The 19,456-nt window shown below is 39.3% G+C and overlaps 1 protein-coding gene across 8 annotated transcripts; it reads left to right on the top strand.

Annotated features, from left to right (window-relative positions):
• Nucleotides 1-13,708: 13,708 nt before the first annotated feature.
• LOC104117932 (ACT domain-containing protein ACR4-like) lies at nt 13,709-17,810 on the top strand. Of its 8 annotated transcripts, none has more exons than XM_009629083.4 (8): nt 13,718-14,149; nt 15,155-15,221; nt 15,329-15,374; nt 15,465-15,579; nt 15,696-15,763; nt 15,854-16,447; nt 16,566-16,670; nt 17,173-17,810. In XM_009629083.4, the coding sequence occupies exons 1-8, from the start codon at nt 14,146-14,148 to the stop codon at nt 17,512-17,514; spliced, it is 1,341 nt and encodes a 446-aa protein (XP_009627378.1). In that variant the 5' UTR covers nt 13,718-14,145; the 3' UTR covers nt 17,515-17,810. The 8 variants fall into 8 exon arrangements, with proteins under 8 accessions (XP_070044258.1, XP_070044257.1, XP_009627378.1 ...); XM_009629082.4 differs by having other exon boundaries at nt 13,719-14,149; nt 15,149-15,221; XM_070188157.1 differs by having other exon boundaries at nt 13,709-14,149; nt 15,696-16,447.
• Nucleotides 17,811-19,456: the final 1,646 nt, after the last annotated feature.

The raw sequence follows: 19,456 nt of genomic DNA, 5'->3' as shown, positions 1-19,456 counted from the left end.
CTTTTCAAGTCCTTCCGATCAATCAACGAGAATGTTCAAGAATTGGAGGATGCATTCACTCGGATCAGATGCCACCAAAATGAGAGAAATAAAATGAGAGAGTATTATTGGTGAAAACCCTCACGGGCACCATAGGGCGATGACGAGCAGAGCAAATGAAAATGTGAGTTTTGGTAGTGAAAACCCGCAAAAGGCACTATAAGGTGATGGTGAGAAGAGAAATGAGAGATATTAGCTGGTGAAAACCCACAAAGGGCACTACTGATCGAAAAGAGGATCTTTACAGCCATTGGTATTGACAGTCCTAGGCAAGGTTTCTCGGTTTTGAGGCAAAAGTTGTGATGAATTTCTAAGAGTCGGACGGTTTACACAGATCAGGCATCCAGTCCAAAAGCCATGTCATGTTCATTGAAGTCCGCATGTATTCCAGATAAGTCTTTCTTTCCTTTCCCCGAAAGGGATACCTCTTGTCTAAATTCATTGTCCATTACATTGTTTGTTTTTCTTTGAATCCCTTTTTGTCTAACTCTGTTCCAATAATAAGGCAAAGAAGGGATAGCAAGACTGATTTACATGGCTTTTGTTTGATACAAGCTAATATTCAAGAGGCACCCAGCCTTGGCAGGGGCATGAAATCAACCCCGACTAGCCATGGTGGTTGATGCTTTGAAATAAAAAAACTCTCGAAAAGAGAAATTCAAATTGAAAGTGCCTACAAGGCAAAATGAAGTTGAATAGGTTAAGTCCCAAGTGGCTAACCGTTTTGCCAAAGTTTGAAAAGCCAAAGATTCCCCAATGCTTTGAAATTGAAAGTTGTGGAGGAAAGAAGTCGAAAGTGAGATGCCACAAAGACAAAATAAAGTTGAAAAGGTTAAGTCCCACGCGACCAACAATCATGTAAAAGTTTGAGAAGTCAAAGGCTCTCCGGGGCCAGAAATGCAAGTGGTATTCAGGAAACATCTAGTGAAAAGTTGAAATCATCATCAAAAGAAAGATGGGTACAAAGCCAAGCTGCCAAAGACATCAAGGCCACATACCGATCACCACTTTTAAAACTCATAATTTTTCTTTGTTTTGAAGAAGGAACAAAGCAGTGCAGAATGATAATTCTTAAAGGACGAATGTCACCAAAGGTAGGTTTCCACAAAATCTCCATTTTCTTTTATTTCAAGAATGCATCACTATTGTTCATACAGATCATTTTCGTAGCTTAACCCAGGTAGAACCTTTTTGCCTAGGGGATTCAGCTCATATTTTCGGGTACAAGTACTCTTTGCCCAGGCTTGATTTTTGTAGCTAAACCCAGGGAGGATCTTTTCACCTAGGGGGATCCAGCTCATAGTTCCGAGTAGAAGTACTCTTCGCTCAAGATGTTTTACGTAGCTTAACTCAGGTAGAACCTTTTTGCCTAGGGGGATCCGGCTCATAGTTTCGGGTAGAAGTACTCTTCTCCCGGCTTGCTTTACGTAGCTTAACCCAGGTAGAACCTTTTCGCCAAGTTGGATCCAGCTCATAGTTCCGGGTAGAAGTACTCTTCGCCCAGGCTTATTTTTCGTAGCTTAACCCAGGTAGAACCTTTTCGCCTAAGGGGATCCAGCTCATAGTTCCGGGTAGAAGTACTCTTCGCCCATGTTGTTTAATGTAGCTTAACCCAGGTAGAACCTTTTCGCCTAGGGGGATCCAGCTCATAGTTCCGGGTAGAAGTACTCTTCACCCAGGTTGTTTTACGTAGCTTAACCCAGGTAGAACATTTTCACCTAAGGGGATCTAGCTCATAATTCCGTATAGAAGTACTCTACGCCCAACCTTGTTTTTTGTAGCTTAACCCAGGTAGAACCGTTTCGCCTACGGGGATCCAGCTCATAATTCGGGTAGAAGTACTCTTCGCCCAGGCTGTTTTTCGTAGCTTAACCCAGGTATAACCTTTTCTCCTAGGGGGATCCAGCTCATAGTTTCCAAGTAGAAGTACTCTCCACTCAGGTTGTTTTTCGTAGCTTAACCTAGGTAGAGCCTTTTCGCCTAAGGGGATCCAGCTCATAATTCCTTGTATAAGTACTCTTCGCTCAGGTAGTTTTACGTAGCTTAACCCAGGTAGAACCTTTTCGCATGGGGAATCCAACTCATAGTTCCGGGTAGAAGTACTATTCGCTTAGGTTGTTTTACGTAGCTTAACCCAGGTAGAACCTTTTCGCCTAGGGAGATCCAGCTCACAGTTCCTGGTAAAAGTACTCTTCGTTCGGAATGCTTTTCGTAGCTTAACCCATGTAGAATCTTTTCGCCTAGGGGGATCGAGCTCATAGTTCCGGATAGAAGTACTCTTCGTCCAGGATTATTTTTCGGAGCTTAACCCAGGTAGAACCTTTTCGCCTAGGGGGATCCACCTCATATTTTCGAGTAGAAGTACTATTCGCCCAAGTTTGTTTTTCGTAGTTTAACCCGGGTAGAACCTTTTCGCCCAGGGGATTCAGCATTTTTTCAGTAATACAGGGGGCCAAACCCCTGGTTACATTTCCTTTACAGTAATATAGGGCGCCAACCCCTGGTTACATTTCCTTTTCCAGTAATACAGGGCGCCAACCCTTGGTTATATTTCCTTTTTCAGTAATACAGGGTGCCAACCCCTGGTTACATTTCTTTTTTGTAATACAGGGTGCCAACCCCTGGTTATATTTATTTTTCAGTAATACAAGGCGCCAACCCCTGGTTACATTTCTTTTTCAGTAATACAGGGCGCCAACTCCTGGTTACATTTCTTTTTCAGTAATACAGGGCGCCAACCCCTGGTTACATTTCTTTTTCAGTAATACAGGGCGCCAACCCCTAGTTACATTTCTTTTTCAGTAATACAGGGCGACAACCCCTGATTACATTTCTTTTTAAGTAATACAGGGCGCCATCCCCTGATTACATTTCCTTACCAATATATGGTACGCCAATTCCTAATCTCCTTATGAGTATAGGGTACACCAATCCCTAGCTGTGTTCTCCAACATAGGGTACACCACTCCCTAGTTGATTTGATTTTAAATGCAGGATACACTACTCCCTGATATCATTGTCAATATAGGGTATCTCATTCCCTGGCCACATTTTTCCAACATAAGGTATACAAATCCTTAGTTGAGACATTCTTTTGGGACAATAAAAAAACAAAATCATCATGACCTTTTCAGGGTACACTATTCCCATTTTTTTTATTTGCTTTCAATAAATAAGTAGTTTAAAATTTTGTTACAATAACTCAAGAAATTTTTCTAGTGAAAACCGGGGCAGAAAAATTTCATTCATTTGTTTGTTGTGATGTCTGAGCAGGTTTTACCTCGAGGCACAAGGTTCGAAATGAACAAAAGAAGAAGTCTGAATCCAGAATAAAGAAAACAAAAGGAAAAGAAATGAATCTAATTGCAGAAGCAGATGGAAATAATATGAACTGCTCAAAACATGACTGAAGTTACGAGCTTCACATTTCCCGTTTTGCTCAGAAGAAGCCGTAGAAGAATGAACTAGCACCTACAGCTAGCAAGCATCAAGGTTCATATCAGAGTCTGCATGAACAACCAGTCAAGACACAAGATCAAGGTTCAGAAGACTTATAGATATGAATCTTGTAACTTATAGCTGATAGGCTTGTTTAGTTCCTTTAGATTTTGATGTAATAACAGGGCCACAGACCGGAGCCTCGACGGAACCTAGCTCGACATTCGAACTTATCACTCCATTATTCTTCTTGAACTACACGTGACCTGATTTCCTTATAACCCGGGATATGTAAGTTGTCCAAAATCAGGACTCGATTGCACCTTTTTCTTTTCTTTTTTTTCCTCTTTTGAATAACGATATGGTCAAAAATTAGTCACACGACTCACTTTATCTTTGCCTGAAAACTCTTTATGTTTTCAAGCAAAGAGGGGCATGCTGTGAGCACCTAATGTTTTATCGTGCTTGAATTTTTCCTGCTCCCATCTTCCCACGCGTGTCCCGACTCTTTGTCCCTCACACTTTGTTCCCACTCCACTTTCTCTTGTCCCTATGCTTGTCCCCCCACTCTTTATTCCACTCTACTTTCCCTTGTCCCCCATGTTGGTCCCCCACTCACAACTCCTAACTTCTTTATTCTTCATCAAAAACGGACCAAAGGAGCCCCTGAAGAGAGGGAGCTCAATCCTTTTCTTTCTCTAAGAACAAGCATGAAAAATTCCAGCAATTGAACCAACAAAAAAACCCCAAAAACACCTCCTAACCAGCTTTGAAAATCAGTCCAAATCCACTCGAAAACGCAGCTGAAACGCACTGCTTTCTCAATCAAAATCCAATCCAAAAATAGTCCATAAACCAGCCCTGTTTCCACATCAAAATCCCAGCAAAAATCAGTTCAACACAGAAGCTAAAAAGTCACAAAATCTGCTCAAAATCACCTCCAAAACGAGCTGAAAAACACTCCCCAAAATAGCTTCAAAAACGACCTAGAAACTGTCTCCAAACCCACCTGAAATTCCGCCACTAAACAGTCATGAAACGAGCTGAAGTTTACACCAAAATCCAGCTCCAAAACTACTGCAAATCAACTGTAAAACAGTCCTAAATACTAGTCTTCCACCTCCAAACACCATCGCTAAAGTTGCCGAATCGAGTCGAGTTCGCCGTTGCTAGTTTTCGGTCATGGACGCTGACACACTAGTGTTTGGTTCGATTGTTGAATTGCAAGCCTTTAAAATTCAGATTTCAGCAATAAAGGTATGTTTCTTTTACATATGTACCATGTCTTCCTCATTTGATTTCGTGATTTTGGTTGAGCAAGTATTTCATTAAGTCTTTATATCTATGTGAATATTCATGTCTTAAAAGTGGGTACACTTAAAAGCTGATTTTGTGCTTGCTGGCATTAGAATACATTTAGCCATTTGTTAGCATTTCTGTTTTTGGTATTCTGGTAAATTTGTGAAGGTGGCCTGAATTTTATCTAGATATGTTTGTATTGAAAGTCTGATATTCGACTGGTACTGTCCAATGATAGAGCTTGTTAAGTACTGCCCGGATGAATGTTTGAGGGAATAATCAAATTTGTGAAGTTTGAGTTAGAATTCATGAAGTAATTTTGTATATATAATAGTATGAATTGATCTAATATTTGATAACCATATATGTGCATTTCTTATGTTTGTAGCCTTGTACTAATTAATTCAAATGTCAATTTAAAAATAATTGTGATTGTAAAGGCAAATTGGTGCCTTGTTTACCGGAGGATGCGGGCCTATCTCAAATGCTAAGAAGATAACTTTGGCTAATTTCCTTACTTTCCTTTGTTCAAAATTTATTACTTTATTCACATTAAATTCCATAATCTATGGCCTTTCACAATAATCTCAAATTTAGGTACATAATGGATTTATGAACATCGTTAGAGTGATTTAAGCGCATTTTAAATTTATTATCGTGATTATATACACGTTCGCGTGACATAATTATAATTTCCAAAAATAAATTAGGGTATGCGTTCCCGCGATTTTGGCCAAAAATAATCTTCATAATTAATAAAGCGTGATTAATTGTGTACACGTACGCGTGACATGATTTTAGCGCACTAAATAAAATGAATTTATACACATGTGATCCGTTTCAAAGATAATTTCATATTTTAATAATTAAAAGCGGATAGATAAAACATGAAAATCAATAAATCACGGTATGTCTAAAATTAATTAAAGCCAAGTTGTAGTCAATAAAGCGACCGTGCTAGAACCACGAGACTCGGGGAATGCCTTACACTTTCTCCCCGGTCAACATAATTCCTTATTTGGACTTTATTTTTGCAGACCAATAACAATAGAGTCAAACTTTCCTTTGACTAGGGATTCAAATAAAAGCTGACTTGGAACACCCGAAAAATCAATTCCAAGTGGTGACGCTAAATACCAAAATAATCCCCACTTCAAAAATGTCACTTTAATTGGAAAAACTCTTTAACCTACAACAATCCATAACACATATTATTTGGGGGGTATAAAAGGGGTGTGACAAACATTACCGGTAACAAATCTCAAATCCACATTCTTAATGTCATGGGCGGCTTTCCAACCATGCCCCATGACCCCTTGGACGCGCCCCGTGGCGTCCTGGCCAACCTCTCAACGCCCGTCACCACGGTCGGCCCCGTGGTCTCGACCGCTCCAAGTGACAAGTGCGCATGTGCCTTTGTCGCCCCACCGATAGCCATCGCCAGCGCCCATCCACAGGCAGATGCCAACAGCGCCGCGCGCGCAGACAATGCCGCGCGCGCATACCCTGATGCTAAAGACAAAGTTGCTACCAACAGACTTGTTGTTGCTTTGTAGAAGACCAAGTCCTTATCATTGTAAATATAGAGTAGTTTTGCTGCATTTTCTTTAAGTGTGATTTTCCAGCTTTCATAGATCTAGTCATGTAACTTTGGTTTATTTTTTTAAAGCATTATTAAGGGGGACCAAGCAATCAAAACTTTCAAGTAAGCAAACAATCCTCTGTACTGGTGTCTCTCCCCCCGACACCGTCTTGTTTTCTGTAATAGCTTTCATTCAATGCAATCAAGCTTTCTTTCATTCTCAATTCTCTTTTCTGCTCTCTTTCAATTGCTCATGACATTGGTTTTCCCGTACGGCACTGACAAATCTAGTCTAGCGTACGGAGGGGACCTCAGTTGGCGGACAACAACCGTACTGACATCGGTTGCTTAGCCTTACGTCGCCCTTCCAAGAAACTTCAGGAAGGCGCCGCGTAATAGTTGGTATCAAAGCCTAGGCTCGACATCGGACGAGGGATTACGTTGCAATTACCACCACTTCTGACCATGGTGAATTACGGGGATCGCATCGCGACCCTTGAGGGAACGATTGACTCATTACGGGCCATCGTGGAAATGGTGCCCGATCTAAAGACCATCCTAGTGCAAAGGTTGGACGACCTGGACCGCAGACTCATCCAGGCCAAAGTTGACATAGAAAACATCAGTCGCGACTTTGAAGGAGACCGACAAATAGCAGCCACAGAGGCAGCTGAAATTTTTGTTAAATTTGAGGTCCTCCAGCAGGAGCGTGCCGAGGATTTAGCCAACAGGGAACAAGAGGCAGACAGGGTGACTGCCATGCAACAAACCATAGACAACTTGACAGGCTAGCTCAATGTTGTCAATGCTGCTTTACAAGGCCTACTTCGAGGAGGCGGAAATCAGTTTGGGGGTGGTGTGAACCTCGCCCCTATGGCACAAAAGCTGAAGATTCCTGAGCCAAAGCCATACAGTGGAGCTCGGAATGCCAAAGAAGTGGAAAATTTCATTTTCGACATCGAGCCATACTTCGATGCCGTGGGAGGCCTAGAAGAAGCTAAGAAGGTAGCAACTGCTGCCATGTATCTTCAGGGTGATGCCAAACTCTGGTGGCGGGTGAAGTATGAAGCCATCAAGGCTGGTGAAGATGCCCTCGAGACATGGGCGAAACTGAAGGCAGCCATACGCCTACAGTTCTTCCCCGAAAATGTTGAGTACAATGCCAGAAGAAAGTTGCGGGAGCTCCGCCAGACCAAATCAGTGCGAGATTACGTGCGGGAATTCTCCGCGCTTATGCTGAACATCCGTGACATGGGGGACAAAGACAAACTCTTCACCTTCCTGGAAGGGTTGAAACCTTATGCCTGGATGGAGTTGCAGAGATAAAGGGTAGACACGTTGCCTAAGGCAATCCAAGAAGCAAAGTGCCTTGGGGATTACCAAGTGGAAGCCCGGAAGGATAGGCCTCAACAGCCTGTCCGAGGAGGATACAAAAAGGGCCAACCAAACACTGGTGGCCCTAGCATAAGTGGAGGAGATCGGAGTGCACCCAAACCCAAGGCTCCATCTTCCGGCAGTACTAGTGTTGCATCTAACAACAATGATCGGGGGAGGAAGCCCCCCTCAGGATGTCGTCATTGTGGCGAACCTCATTGGAATAATGAATGCCCGCATGCACAGATGAACGCCCATCAAGCTTTTGAGGATGGGACGGATGACGAAGCCGATGATGCGGACCAGACCGAGCCAGTAGGTGCATTCAATACAATTGTTGGCTCCATTTCTGAGCCCTTAACGGGAACCAGTGCCGGTATCCGGAAGAAGAAGGACCCCTGTCCAATTGCCAGGAAAGGAAATAAGAAGGAGAATTTGAGGACTCCTCCTCATCAAGAGAGGACCTTAATGTTCGTTGACATGAAGGTAAATGGCAAGCCCATTCGAGCAATGATAGACACGGGTGCCACCCACAACTACTTAGCCTCGACTCAGGTGGAGCGTCTTGGATTAGTTGTAGGAAAGGGCAAAGGTCGTGTGAAGGCTATCAACTCACCACCTCAACCAGTGGGTGGAATAGCCAAAGAAGTACCAGTGAAGCTTGGCCCTTATGAAGGAAAGTTCAACCTGCGCGTAGTGATCATAGATGACTTTGAGTTAATAGTGGGGTTGGAATTCCTGAGACAGACCAATACCATGCCCGCACCGTATGCAGACATGCTACTGATGATGGGAGCAAATGGGGCCAAGCCCTGCATTATTCCGTGCATTCCCAAAAAGATGGCAGCCGAGAACATCTCGGCCTTGCAGTTGAAGAAGGGGGTAAAGAGACATGAACCCACGTTCCTGGCTACCCTCTGCATGGAAGATATAGAACGCTCCTCGGGTTCCATTCCTGCACTCGTGAAGGAGTTGCTTCTGGAAATTAAAGACATCATGCCACAAGACATGCCAAAGCGCCTTCTGCCTAGGCGAACTGTGGACCATGAGATTGAGTTGGTGCCGGGTGCGAAGCCACCTGCCCGGGCGCCGTACAGAATGTCACAACCCGAACTCTCCGAGCTTCGGAGACAATTGACGGAAATGCTAGACACAGGGATCATCGTGCCCTCCAAGTCCCCATATGGGTCCCCTGTGCTATTCCAAAAGAAACATGATGGTAGTTTACGACTCTATGTGGATTACCGGGCTCTAAACAAAATCACCGTGAAAAACAAGTATCCTATTCCGCTAATGGCAGACTTGTTTGATAGACTGGGTGGTGCGACGATATTCACCAAAATAGACCTGAGGACAGGTTATTGGCAAGTTCAGATTGCAGATGGTGATGAGCACAAGACGACCTGTGTGACAAGATATGGGTCGTACGACTTCCTGGTTATGCCCTTTGGCTTGACTAATGCGCCAGCCACATTTTGCACCTTGATGAACCAAGTCTTCCGAGAATACATTGATGAATTTGCCGTGCATATTATTTGCCTCAAATGGTCGATGACGACGCTCAGTATGTGAAGACTTGTCTAGTATGCCAGAAAGACAAGTCAGACCGCTTGACACATGCAGGGCTCTTGGAACCACTAGCTGTCCCAAAAAGACCTTGGGAAAACATTTCCCTGGACTTCATCACCAGATTGCCCAAGGACGGAGATCTCACAACTATCTTGGTTGTGGTGGATCAGTTTTTCAAGTATGCTACCTTTATAGCAGCCCCACAATATATATCAGCAGAAGATACAGCTCGACTATTCTTCTATCATGTCGTCAAATATTGGGGCTTACCTAAAGACATTATTAGTGATCGCGACTCACTCTTCACTAGCAATTTTTGGACCCAACTCTTTAAGTGTCTCGGGTCAAAATTGAGTCATAGCTCAAGTTTTCATCCGCAATCTGATGGCCAGACGGAGCGATTCAATGGCATCATAGAGTAATATCTCCGACACTTTGTGACCGGGTCGCAGAAGAATTGGGTGAAGCTTCTGGATGCTGCTCAACTGTGTTTCAATTCACAAAAGAGCTCAAGTACCAACAAAAGCGCTTTTGAAATTGTTACTAGATAGCAACCGCTACTCCCACACAGTGAATGCACCAAACATGTCAAAATCTCCTCGGGCTGCTAGCTTCTCAAAAGAATGGAAGTAAAATTTGGAGATAGTGCGGAGATATCTTGTCAAAGCCCAAAAACGGATGAAGAGGCATGCTGATCAGAATCACCGCTTTGTGGAATACCAGGTGGGAGACAAAGTGATGGTCAAAATTCCAAAGCGGTACTTGTTTGCAGGGGTCCATGACCCTCGCCTATTGCAAAAATATATTGGACCCTTGTCCATTGAAAGACGCATTGGGAAAGTTGCATACCGGGTGGATACCCCAGCTTGGTGGAAAATCCATCCTGTTTTCCATGTCAGTCTCCTAAAACCTTTTCGGGAAGATATGGAGGATCCTTCACGAAGCCAACTTACAATACCAAGTATTCGAGGCCCCAATTCAACCGGGAAAAGGCGTGTTGAAGCTATTCTTGATGATAGAGTGATTCACGCCTCAAGAAAAGATCACCAGGAGTTCTTGGTGAAATGGCAGGGATGTGATGCAGAGGAGAATACTTGGGAGAGGGGAACAAACCTCAAAGCCTACAAGAGCCTGATTGATGATTACCTTGCAATGAAGGCGCCGAGGATGTCGCCGACTCAGGTGGGGGAGAATGTCATGGGCGGCTTTCCAACCATGCCCCATGACCCCTTGGACGCGCCCCGTGGCGTCCTGGCTAGCCTCTCAGCGCCCGTCGCCACGGTCGGCCCCGTGGTCTCGGCCGCTCCAAGTGACAAGCGCGCATGTGCCTCTATCGCCCCACCGATAGCCATCGCCAGCGCCCATCCACAGGCAGATGCCAACAGCGCCGCGCGCGCAGACAATGCCGCGCACGCAGACCCTGATGCTAAAGACAAAATTGTTGCCAACGGACTTGTTGCTGCTTTGTAGAAGACCAAGTCCTTTTCATTATAAATATAGAGTAGTTTTGCTGTATTTTCTTTAAGTGTGATTTTTCAGCTTTCATAGATCTAGTCATGTAACTTTGGTTTATTTTTTTAAGCATTATTAAGGGGGACCAAGCAATCAAAACTTTCAAGCAAGCAAACAATTCTCTGTACTGGTGTCTCTCCCCCGACACCGTCTTGTTTTCTGTAATAGCTTTCATTCAATGCAATCAAGCTTTCTTTCATTCTCAATTCTCTTTTCTGCTCTCTTTCAATTGCTCATGACATTGGTTTTCCCGTACGGCACTGACAATCTAGTCTAGCGTACGGAGGGGACCTCAGTTGGCGGACAGCAACCGTACTGACATCGGTTGCTTAGCCTTACGTCGCCCTTCCAAGGAACTTCAGGAAGGCGCCGCGTAACATTAATCATGCTTAATGAAATATGTTTAATGAAATTAAAAAATCAAAGCTCAATGACTTATCAGCCAAGTTCATACCTATTAATTTAATAAATAAAATACCCACATTTAGAAAAATGATACATCACATTAATACTTTCAAATAAATAATATTAACAGATAAACCTTTAAAAAATTAATATTAAAAAAAAAATCTTTAAAACTTCTTTTAAAATTTTTATTGACTATAAAAAAACTATCATTAGTTAAACAAATATGTTTTTATTATTTTAAATAAATATAAAAAAAAATATTTTTTTTATCATTTCTATATTTAAAATATGTTCATGTTTGAATATGATTAAATAAATTGAGTGCCATGAAAAAAATTAAATGTATGGATATATTATAAAAATAATAAATAAAATAATTTAAAGTTTTTTTAATTATAAGTAAAATACCTAGGTGAAAATATATTATATAGTATATAATATAGAAGGTACTACATAAATGAGAGAATTTATAATGTCAAGGACATAATAGGTTTTTCAAGTAAAAGTATTATAAAATCTGGCCAAGGTGACTTTTGTGATAAATAGAGCAAAGTAAAGTAATTTTTGCATAACAAAAGAAAGAAATGTGACTTTTGGGTCATGAACACAAAGTTGAATGATATTTACGTAACAAAAAGAAGAAAAGTGACTTTTGCATAATGAACACAAAGTTGAATGACCACCCATGAAATTTACTCCAATCATATCATTTAAAAATTAGTTACCGGTAAATATTATATACTAACATTGGTTTAGGACTTACATGCGGTAAATTACATAAAAGTGTATAAAATCAGTTAAAATTTTATAATAAATTTACAGAAAAGGTTCAAATATGCTCTTGAACCATGTGAAATTGAGAGGATTTGTCCGTCGTTAATACTTTGACACAAGCATGCCCTTGTCGTCCAAATGTGCCCTTATATTAAACGGTCCCATATGGAAGGTATATTTGATCCCACACGCATACTTTGAGAGCATATTTGGTCCATTAAAGTTCTAGCTTCCATGTTATGGAGTTATCTTATTTGGTTCATGACAAGTTAATGAAAGTTGTAATGATAAAATCCACCACAAATCGACTACTTTCCTTATGTAAATCTTAAATACGAATAAAGAGAAGCAAAATTTAGAAAAACCTAAATTATTTTGTTGGAAGAGAAATCTATATAGTTACCGATCAATTTGAGAGGGTTCTCTTTCAACAAATGATTTAGTTTTTTGTACACTTTGCTTCTCTTTGTTCCTAAACCATGCTTCTCTTTGTTTCTGAGTAAAGTGAATCATGTTTTGTTTGTATGGAGTGAATCAGTAATATATTTTTTGCTTTTTAGTTGAGATTCAATACATTTGATTGATGTAGTTGATTCATTTATTGCGTATGGTGGCTGACTAGTCTATTGTATTAGTTTTTATTGTTGTGATATTAAGAGTGGCTATTTAGTGGTGTTTCCAGGCATATGAAGCCGTAGAGGGACTTATTGATATAAGTGTTTCAACAAATGATTGATTTTTATCATTATAAACTTTAATTACATTGTCATGAACCAAACAAGATAACTCAATAACATAAAAATTTAAGAACTTTAATGAGCCAAATATGCACACAAAATATGTGTGGGACCAAATTTACCCTCCATATTGACTGTTTAAAATAAGAGCATATGTGAAATAAGTATTGTACGACATGAGCATATTTGTGACAAAGTATTAACGAACCTAAAAATAATAAATAGTTAGGTCTCCGTGACAACCGTTATAAAAGGATATTAATTTACTGCCCTTTTTCTCCGCCCACTCTGTTTAGACAAACTTTGGTGACTTTTAATTCTACGTTAGGTCAACACGTGCTTAAAAATTGACTTTAGTTGTAATACGCCATCTATTTATTTGACGCCATCTATTTCGTTTCAAAAGATTAATAAATTCATATATATATATATATATATATATATATATATATATATATATATATATATATATATATATATTTGTATTTTAATTTTTATCTTAAAAAAGGTACTCTTTTAGTATTCGAAAGTTTTTATGCGGTCCCAATCTAAAGGTAATTTTAATATCCTATACATAATGAATTTATTTCTCTTTATTTCTTATATTTTGTTAATTAAATAAAATAAAGAGAAAAGCATTACATTTGCCTCAGTACCCCACTGTTAGGAAAAAGTTCTATTTTTACCATACCTTTAATAGAGTTTCAACTTGAAAGTAATTTTAAATCTCAATCAAATACTTTGAATACGTGAAATTCATCCAATTCACCCTAATAATTCATTAATGGTAAGGATAAATACTAAATAGTTTGGTAATGGAAAAGTATAATTGTATAACAAGCAAGATTCTAACGAAGAGCAAAATTGATAGTAGTATATTGACAAAATCGAATATCTTCCCTAAAATAAACTGAGAGGAAGAGTAAAATAATACTGCCAGCCAGCATTTTAGCTCTACCTTATTCGCTAACTCACCTAACTTCCCCAACCAATTGCTAAAATACGCCGAGTCACCCCATACCCCACTATCCCTTCTGGTTCCTCTTGTTTTAGAAACTGAAATTAGTTAGCCACGGACTGAGATTTTCTAAAATATATACACACATGTCTTATTTTATGTTTATATGCTTATGTACAGCACAAAAGCATAGAATTAGACAGAAAAGTAGAAAGAAAAAGGTCTGCTTGTTTGTTTTATGGAACTTTGTTTTTGGTGCCTGTTGCATATAAGGCAAATACATCAATTTTAATACACTACTTACTATTTTAGTATTTTATATATACTGGGGGCTGGTCAAGATTCAGTTACCATATAGTTGGGGGAAGGGTCCTGTCTCAAGTCCATAAGGCTCTTTGTGTTGAGAAAATCAAGAAAATCTTGGTGACCCAATTCACGAATCCTCAAGAATTGTAATGGGTACTTCCCCTTTCTGCTCCTTCTTCTTGTTTTCTGTTCCATGGCTTCTACGTTCAGTTCTTCTGAAAGTTATGATTTACTGTGGTGGAATGTGAGTTGAGTTAATTTTTTGTTAATTGCAATTGATTAGTGTTTTTGGGTTAGTGGTGTCATATTTTTCTTTGGTTTTAAGTTAATTTTTGTTTAAAAATTTAGGGGTAAAGTTTGATAACTTTTTTGGGGTTTGGTTGGTTAATGGAGTATAGGATCAAGAAAATCTTGTTCTCGTAATTGATTGTTACTGCTGCTTTATTTTCATTTTTTCTTGTGCCGAGTTTCCAATGGAAACAACCTCTCTATGCTCGCTTTAAGGCGAAGGTATGTATACTCACTCTCCCCTTACCCCACCTATGAGATTACTGTATTTCTTGTTGTTGGTGGTTAATGGAGTACTTGTTTCTTTTTTCTTTTTGCTGTGTATTATGGTTGTGGGATATGGTAGATTTGTTAGTTGTCTGTTGTAGGCTATGTTTCTTTTCCCATTATTGAATGTTTGGTGTGTAAACAAAAAAAAAGAAGTTTGGTGTGTCCACTGCTGATTTTTGAATGGTCTTTTTTGCTGTTCTTTCACACAATATCAGTATGTTTCTTTGAGCTGTTAACATTATTGACTGTAATGGCTTTGATGGCTATGGTTTCCACACACACACATAGCCCCACCAGACCAGACCCACCTCCCAAAACATAGGTACAGCCCACAACAAGCACCTTTTTTGGTGTTGGCTTTGGCTTCTTAATTGGCCTTCTTTTGTATCTTGTTTATTCTACTCTTTCCACTCTTTCATGATTGGTCAGCTTTATTTGTTTTTTTTTTCTCATATTGTCATCTTTTTCTTATACTTGCTTTACACTCTTGGGTTTCCAGTGTCTTCTTTGTGATTGGTAATGCTGATTCTCTCTATTTTTTCCCTTGCTTTCTTTGTCTGAAATTTTCTATTTTTATTTCCTATTTCTCTGAAGCTACAGTTAGCTATTCTCATAACATCATGGATGATGAATATGAAAAATTTATCAGAAGAATGAATCCACCTAGGTACTATTTCTATTGTCTCTCTTAATTCTCTGGCTGTTACTTTAATGTTAGTCAATACTCCCATTTAGGCCTTGGCATTTACTACATATTCACTGTCTTTATGTCAGAGTGGTAATTGACAATGAGTCCTGCAAAAATGCCACTATTATACAGGTAGAGTTTAGGTTCTTTGTTTCAGGCTCTAAATTGTTAATATAAAGGGAATATTTCTAATTTTGCTGAATCTTTTGTACTCTGGTGCAGGTAGATAGTGCTAACAAACATGGAATACTTCTGGAGGTGGTACAAGTTTTAACTGATCTTAACCTTGTTATTACCAAGGCTTATATTTCCTCTGATGGTGGATGGTTCATGGATGGTAATTAAAAAATTATCTTTCCTTTTCCATTCCATCTAGCATTGTGACTTACACTTTGAATAAGGAATTTACCACGGCTTTTTGGGGTAATTTTATAATTGTTACTCTTTTGGCAGTTTTCAATGTGACTAATCAAGAAGGGAACAAGATTACAGATGAGGCTATGTTGGATTATATCATGAGGGTGAGCTGTATTCTGTGTACAAAATTTGGCACTTTTTTCTTTTGCATTAATGTGGGAAAGGAACTGAATTTTTTGTGGTTTCATTTTCAGTCTCTTGGTCCAGATTCTTGTTTCGCGTCATCTATGAGAAGATCGGTTGGGGTTACCTCAGGAATGGACCACACCTCAATTGAGTTAATTGGAAGTGATAGACCGGGGCTATTGTCTGAGGTGAGCGCTGTCCTTACCAACCTCAAATGCAATGTGGTAAATGCTGAGGTGTGGACCCATAACACCCGAGCAGCAGCTATAATGCAAGTAACAGACGAGGAAAATGGAGGTGCAATTAATGACCCGGAAAGGTTGTCTATGATGAAGCAACTCTTGTGCAATGTACTTAGAGGTAGCAATAAATTAAGGGATGCTAAGACAATAGTATCCGATGGGGTCTCTCATACCGAGAGAAGGCTTCACCAGCTAATGTTTGCAGACCGAGATTATGAACGTACCGCTGATGAAGGATTGGATGATAAGGAAAGGCCTAATGTGAATGTCGTTAATTGGCAAGACAAGGACTACTCGGTTGTTACAATCAACTGCAAAGATAGACCGAAGCTTCTCTTTGATACTATTTGTACATTGACAGATATGCAGTATGTGGTTTTCCATGGCAATGTTGATGCTGAAGGACCAGAAGCTCACCAGGTACTACAATTTTCCTATTCATTTCGGAACTTCTTTCGTGGTTTGTTAATGTGCTCAAAATGGATGTAGTTTTCTGTAAATTTGTCAACTAATATGGTGAAGTCTGTTTTCATTGAAGGAGTACTGTATAAGACATGTAGATGGATCCCCAGTGAAATCAGATGCAGAACGGCAAAGAGTTATTCAATGTCTTGAAGCAGCAATAGAAAGAAGAGTATCTGAGGTTAGCACTAATGATTTACTTTCTTTAATAATTTAAGGTCCATAACTGGACAATTAATCATCTCTAGCTAACTTCTTTATGTATAAGTCAATATATGTAGATTGCCCTTAAAATGTTGGTGCTTGAATGCACTGGTACCAACTTAAATCTTTTACCTTGTCTGTGCCAATCTTGTTTTGGTTACAGAGAGTTCTGTTTCCTATTGAAAGGGTGGTGCATTGTGACATTTCTGAACTTAATGAGTAAAAAACAAAGGGAAGTATATTTTATTTTGTAGGGTAAAGGGTATCTCCTTTAGCTTTGTCTAATACATACTTCTGCCAATCTATGCGTCTATTAGTGATGTCTCCAACCCATTATCTTTTGTTACAATTTAATTTATTGCCTCTGTTATGTCAGATAGTTTTGGAAATATTCTGTAGTTCTATAATGTCATTTTCTTGTCTTATAGGCTTTGGATTCAATTTTGACCGAGTATCATTTTCTTCTTGTGTTTGTCCAGGGATTGAAGCTAGAACTATGTACCACGGACAGAGTAGGACTACTATCTGATGTTACTAGGATCTTCCGCGAGAATAGCCTCACTGTCACCAGAGCAGAAGTGACAACTAGAGCAGGCAAAGCTCTAAATATATTCTATGTTCGTGATTCCTCAGGGTATCCTGTCGATGCTAAGATCATAGAATCTGTTCGTCAAACAATTGGACAGACAATACTTAGAGTGAAAGGCAATGTTAAAGAGTTAAATCCAGTTCGACAAGAATCTCCAACAAGGTTCCTTTTTGGTGGTCTATTCAAGTCCAGATCTTTTTGTAATTTTGGTTTGGTTAGGTCCTATTCTTGAAAACTTAGATCATAGTCCTCGTTCAGTGTACATTCGATCCCCTCTACATTAACCTACATTCCCTCTTCCTAGGTTTAAGATCTAGTTTAGCAAATTTGATTACTATATGAAGCAGTAACTTTGAGGTTTTAGAGGCAAAAATATGCCAGTTGTCTGTACATATGTTTTCTTGATCATTCTGCTTTCTTCATTAGTTATGGATTCAAAACGATCCGAGTCCAAATTTATGTTGCAATTTGCTGCATATCAACCGTGAAATTGATACTACATGTTTAGTAGATTTACTCTTTTGCTTTTGATATGTGTCTTAACTGTACAGTCAAATGTGGCCCTTCATTATTTCAGCCAGAAATGAGCTGTTGTTGTCTTTGATTCAAGTAGCAACACATTAAACGATGTTTGACTTGATTCTTCAATGTTTTCTACAGTTTGGAAAGGGTAAAATATCATGGTTTTTGGTGTTAGAAAAATTCTTGGTTAAAAGACAAGGTCATTAAGCACATTATTTTTCTCAAAGTGGAGCCATCTACCTTTGACTAAGACAATCCTCTTGGTTTAATCAGCCAAGAGATTGCGGCGGCTTGTCACTCTTTGATTTTGGTTATTAATCATTATTAATAATGAACTTAGCTGATAAGTGTGTTGCTCTAATGGTGAGCACCTTCTACTTTTTATCAAAAGATGGTGAGTTCGAGTCACCACCCCAAGAGCAAGGTGAGGAGTTCTTGGAAGGAGGGAGCCAAGAGTCTATCGGAAACAACCTCTCTATCCCAGAGTAGGGGTAAGATCTGCGTATACACTACCTTATTCAGACCCTACTAGTGGAATTATATTGGGTTGTTGTTGTTGTTAGCATAAAAACTCGTTTAGATAAAGACAATGATTAGTAATATCTTGGCCTGCTGAAGAATCTTGCTTATTTGAATTGTCTTTTTGGTTATTTGTCGTGGATTAATTGGATTTCTTCCTACTTTTGTCATTGGAGCATTCCACGTTTTTTTTTTTTTTCTACTTGAAAAATGATTTCTCTTTTTGGTATTTTCATAAACTTTTAACCAAATCCCTTTTTTTCGTAGCTTCGTAGGGAGTTTATGTTTTAATTTTGTATTTGTAAAATAATTCTGGTGAAGATAAAATAACATATTGAAATTTAATTTAATCCGAGCCCACTGAATTCATAGTATTTCCTTAAGGAATTTAATCCCCTCCTAGTACCCAAGGTTATGGATTATTTTCTCCCAGGATAGAACGAATTACACACTGGTGTAGCGATACTTCAAACCCCAGTGTTTCAGCGAACACAAAGATCGGTAGCAAATCACACTTACTGTTGCTTTCTTTGTAGTTAAAACAATGCAGAAGAAAGGAGGAGAAGTCAGAAATTCGTATGGAAAATTTGAGAGAATGGACTGGTATTTATAGCCAATATTGAGCTCAAACGGAAGAGGTGCAACTCTTCAAAACTGAAGAGGTGCAACTCTTCAGAAGGGTTGTTTGTGTAAAACGGCCATAAGTTAAATGACTTTTACAAAAAACAAAGGGCATATACTATTCCGTTGGATTTAATATTAATTTTCTGTTTTAAAAAACGGATATTTAATAACATTCTGTTAATATTTACTATTAACAAATAAATTTGGTCCAAAAAATTAATCAATATTTACTATAACGGAAATATGCATGAAAAATTATGTGATTCGCAAGCAAGGATTAATTGCATCTGGATAAGCAGGTTTCCCTTTGAACTTTCCGTAGTGAACTTATGTCGGCTCGGTCAATCGGTAGATTTGATATCTTTGAACCGTCGAACTTTGGTGTATACCTAGACAACCATAAGTCACACAACCAACTCTTAACCGTATTTGGCTCTCATTGTTGTGTTCGTTACAGTCATGAACACCGCCTGGTTTCATAAGTGCGTAGATAATTGGCCTTACAAAAT

The sequence above is a fragment of the Nicotiana tomentosiformis genome, chromosome 11 (assembly GCF_000390325.3).
Source record: "Nicotiana tomentosiformis chromosome 11, ASM39032v3, whole genome shotgun sequence".
Classification (NCBI taxonomy): domain Eukaryota; kingdom Viridiplantae; phylum Streptophyta; class Magnoliopsida; order Solanales; family Solanaceae; genus Nicotiana; species Nicotiana tomentosiformis.
Note: the sequence above shows the minus strand (reverse complement) of the source record. Positions and strands in the feature narration are given on the sequence as shown.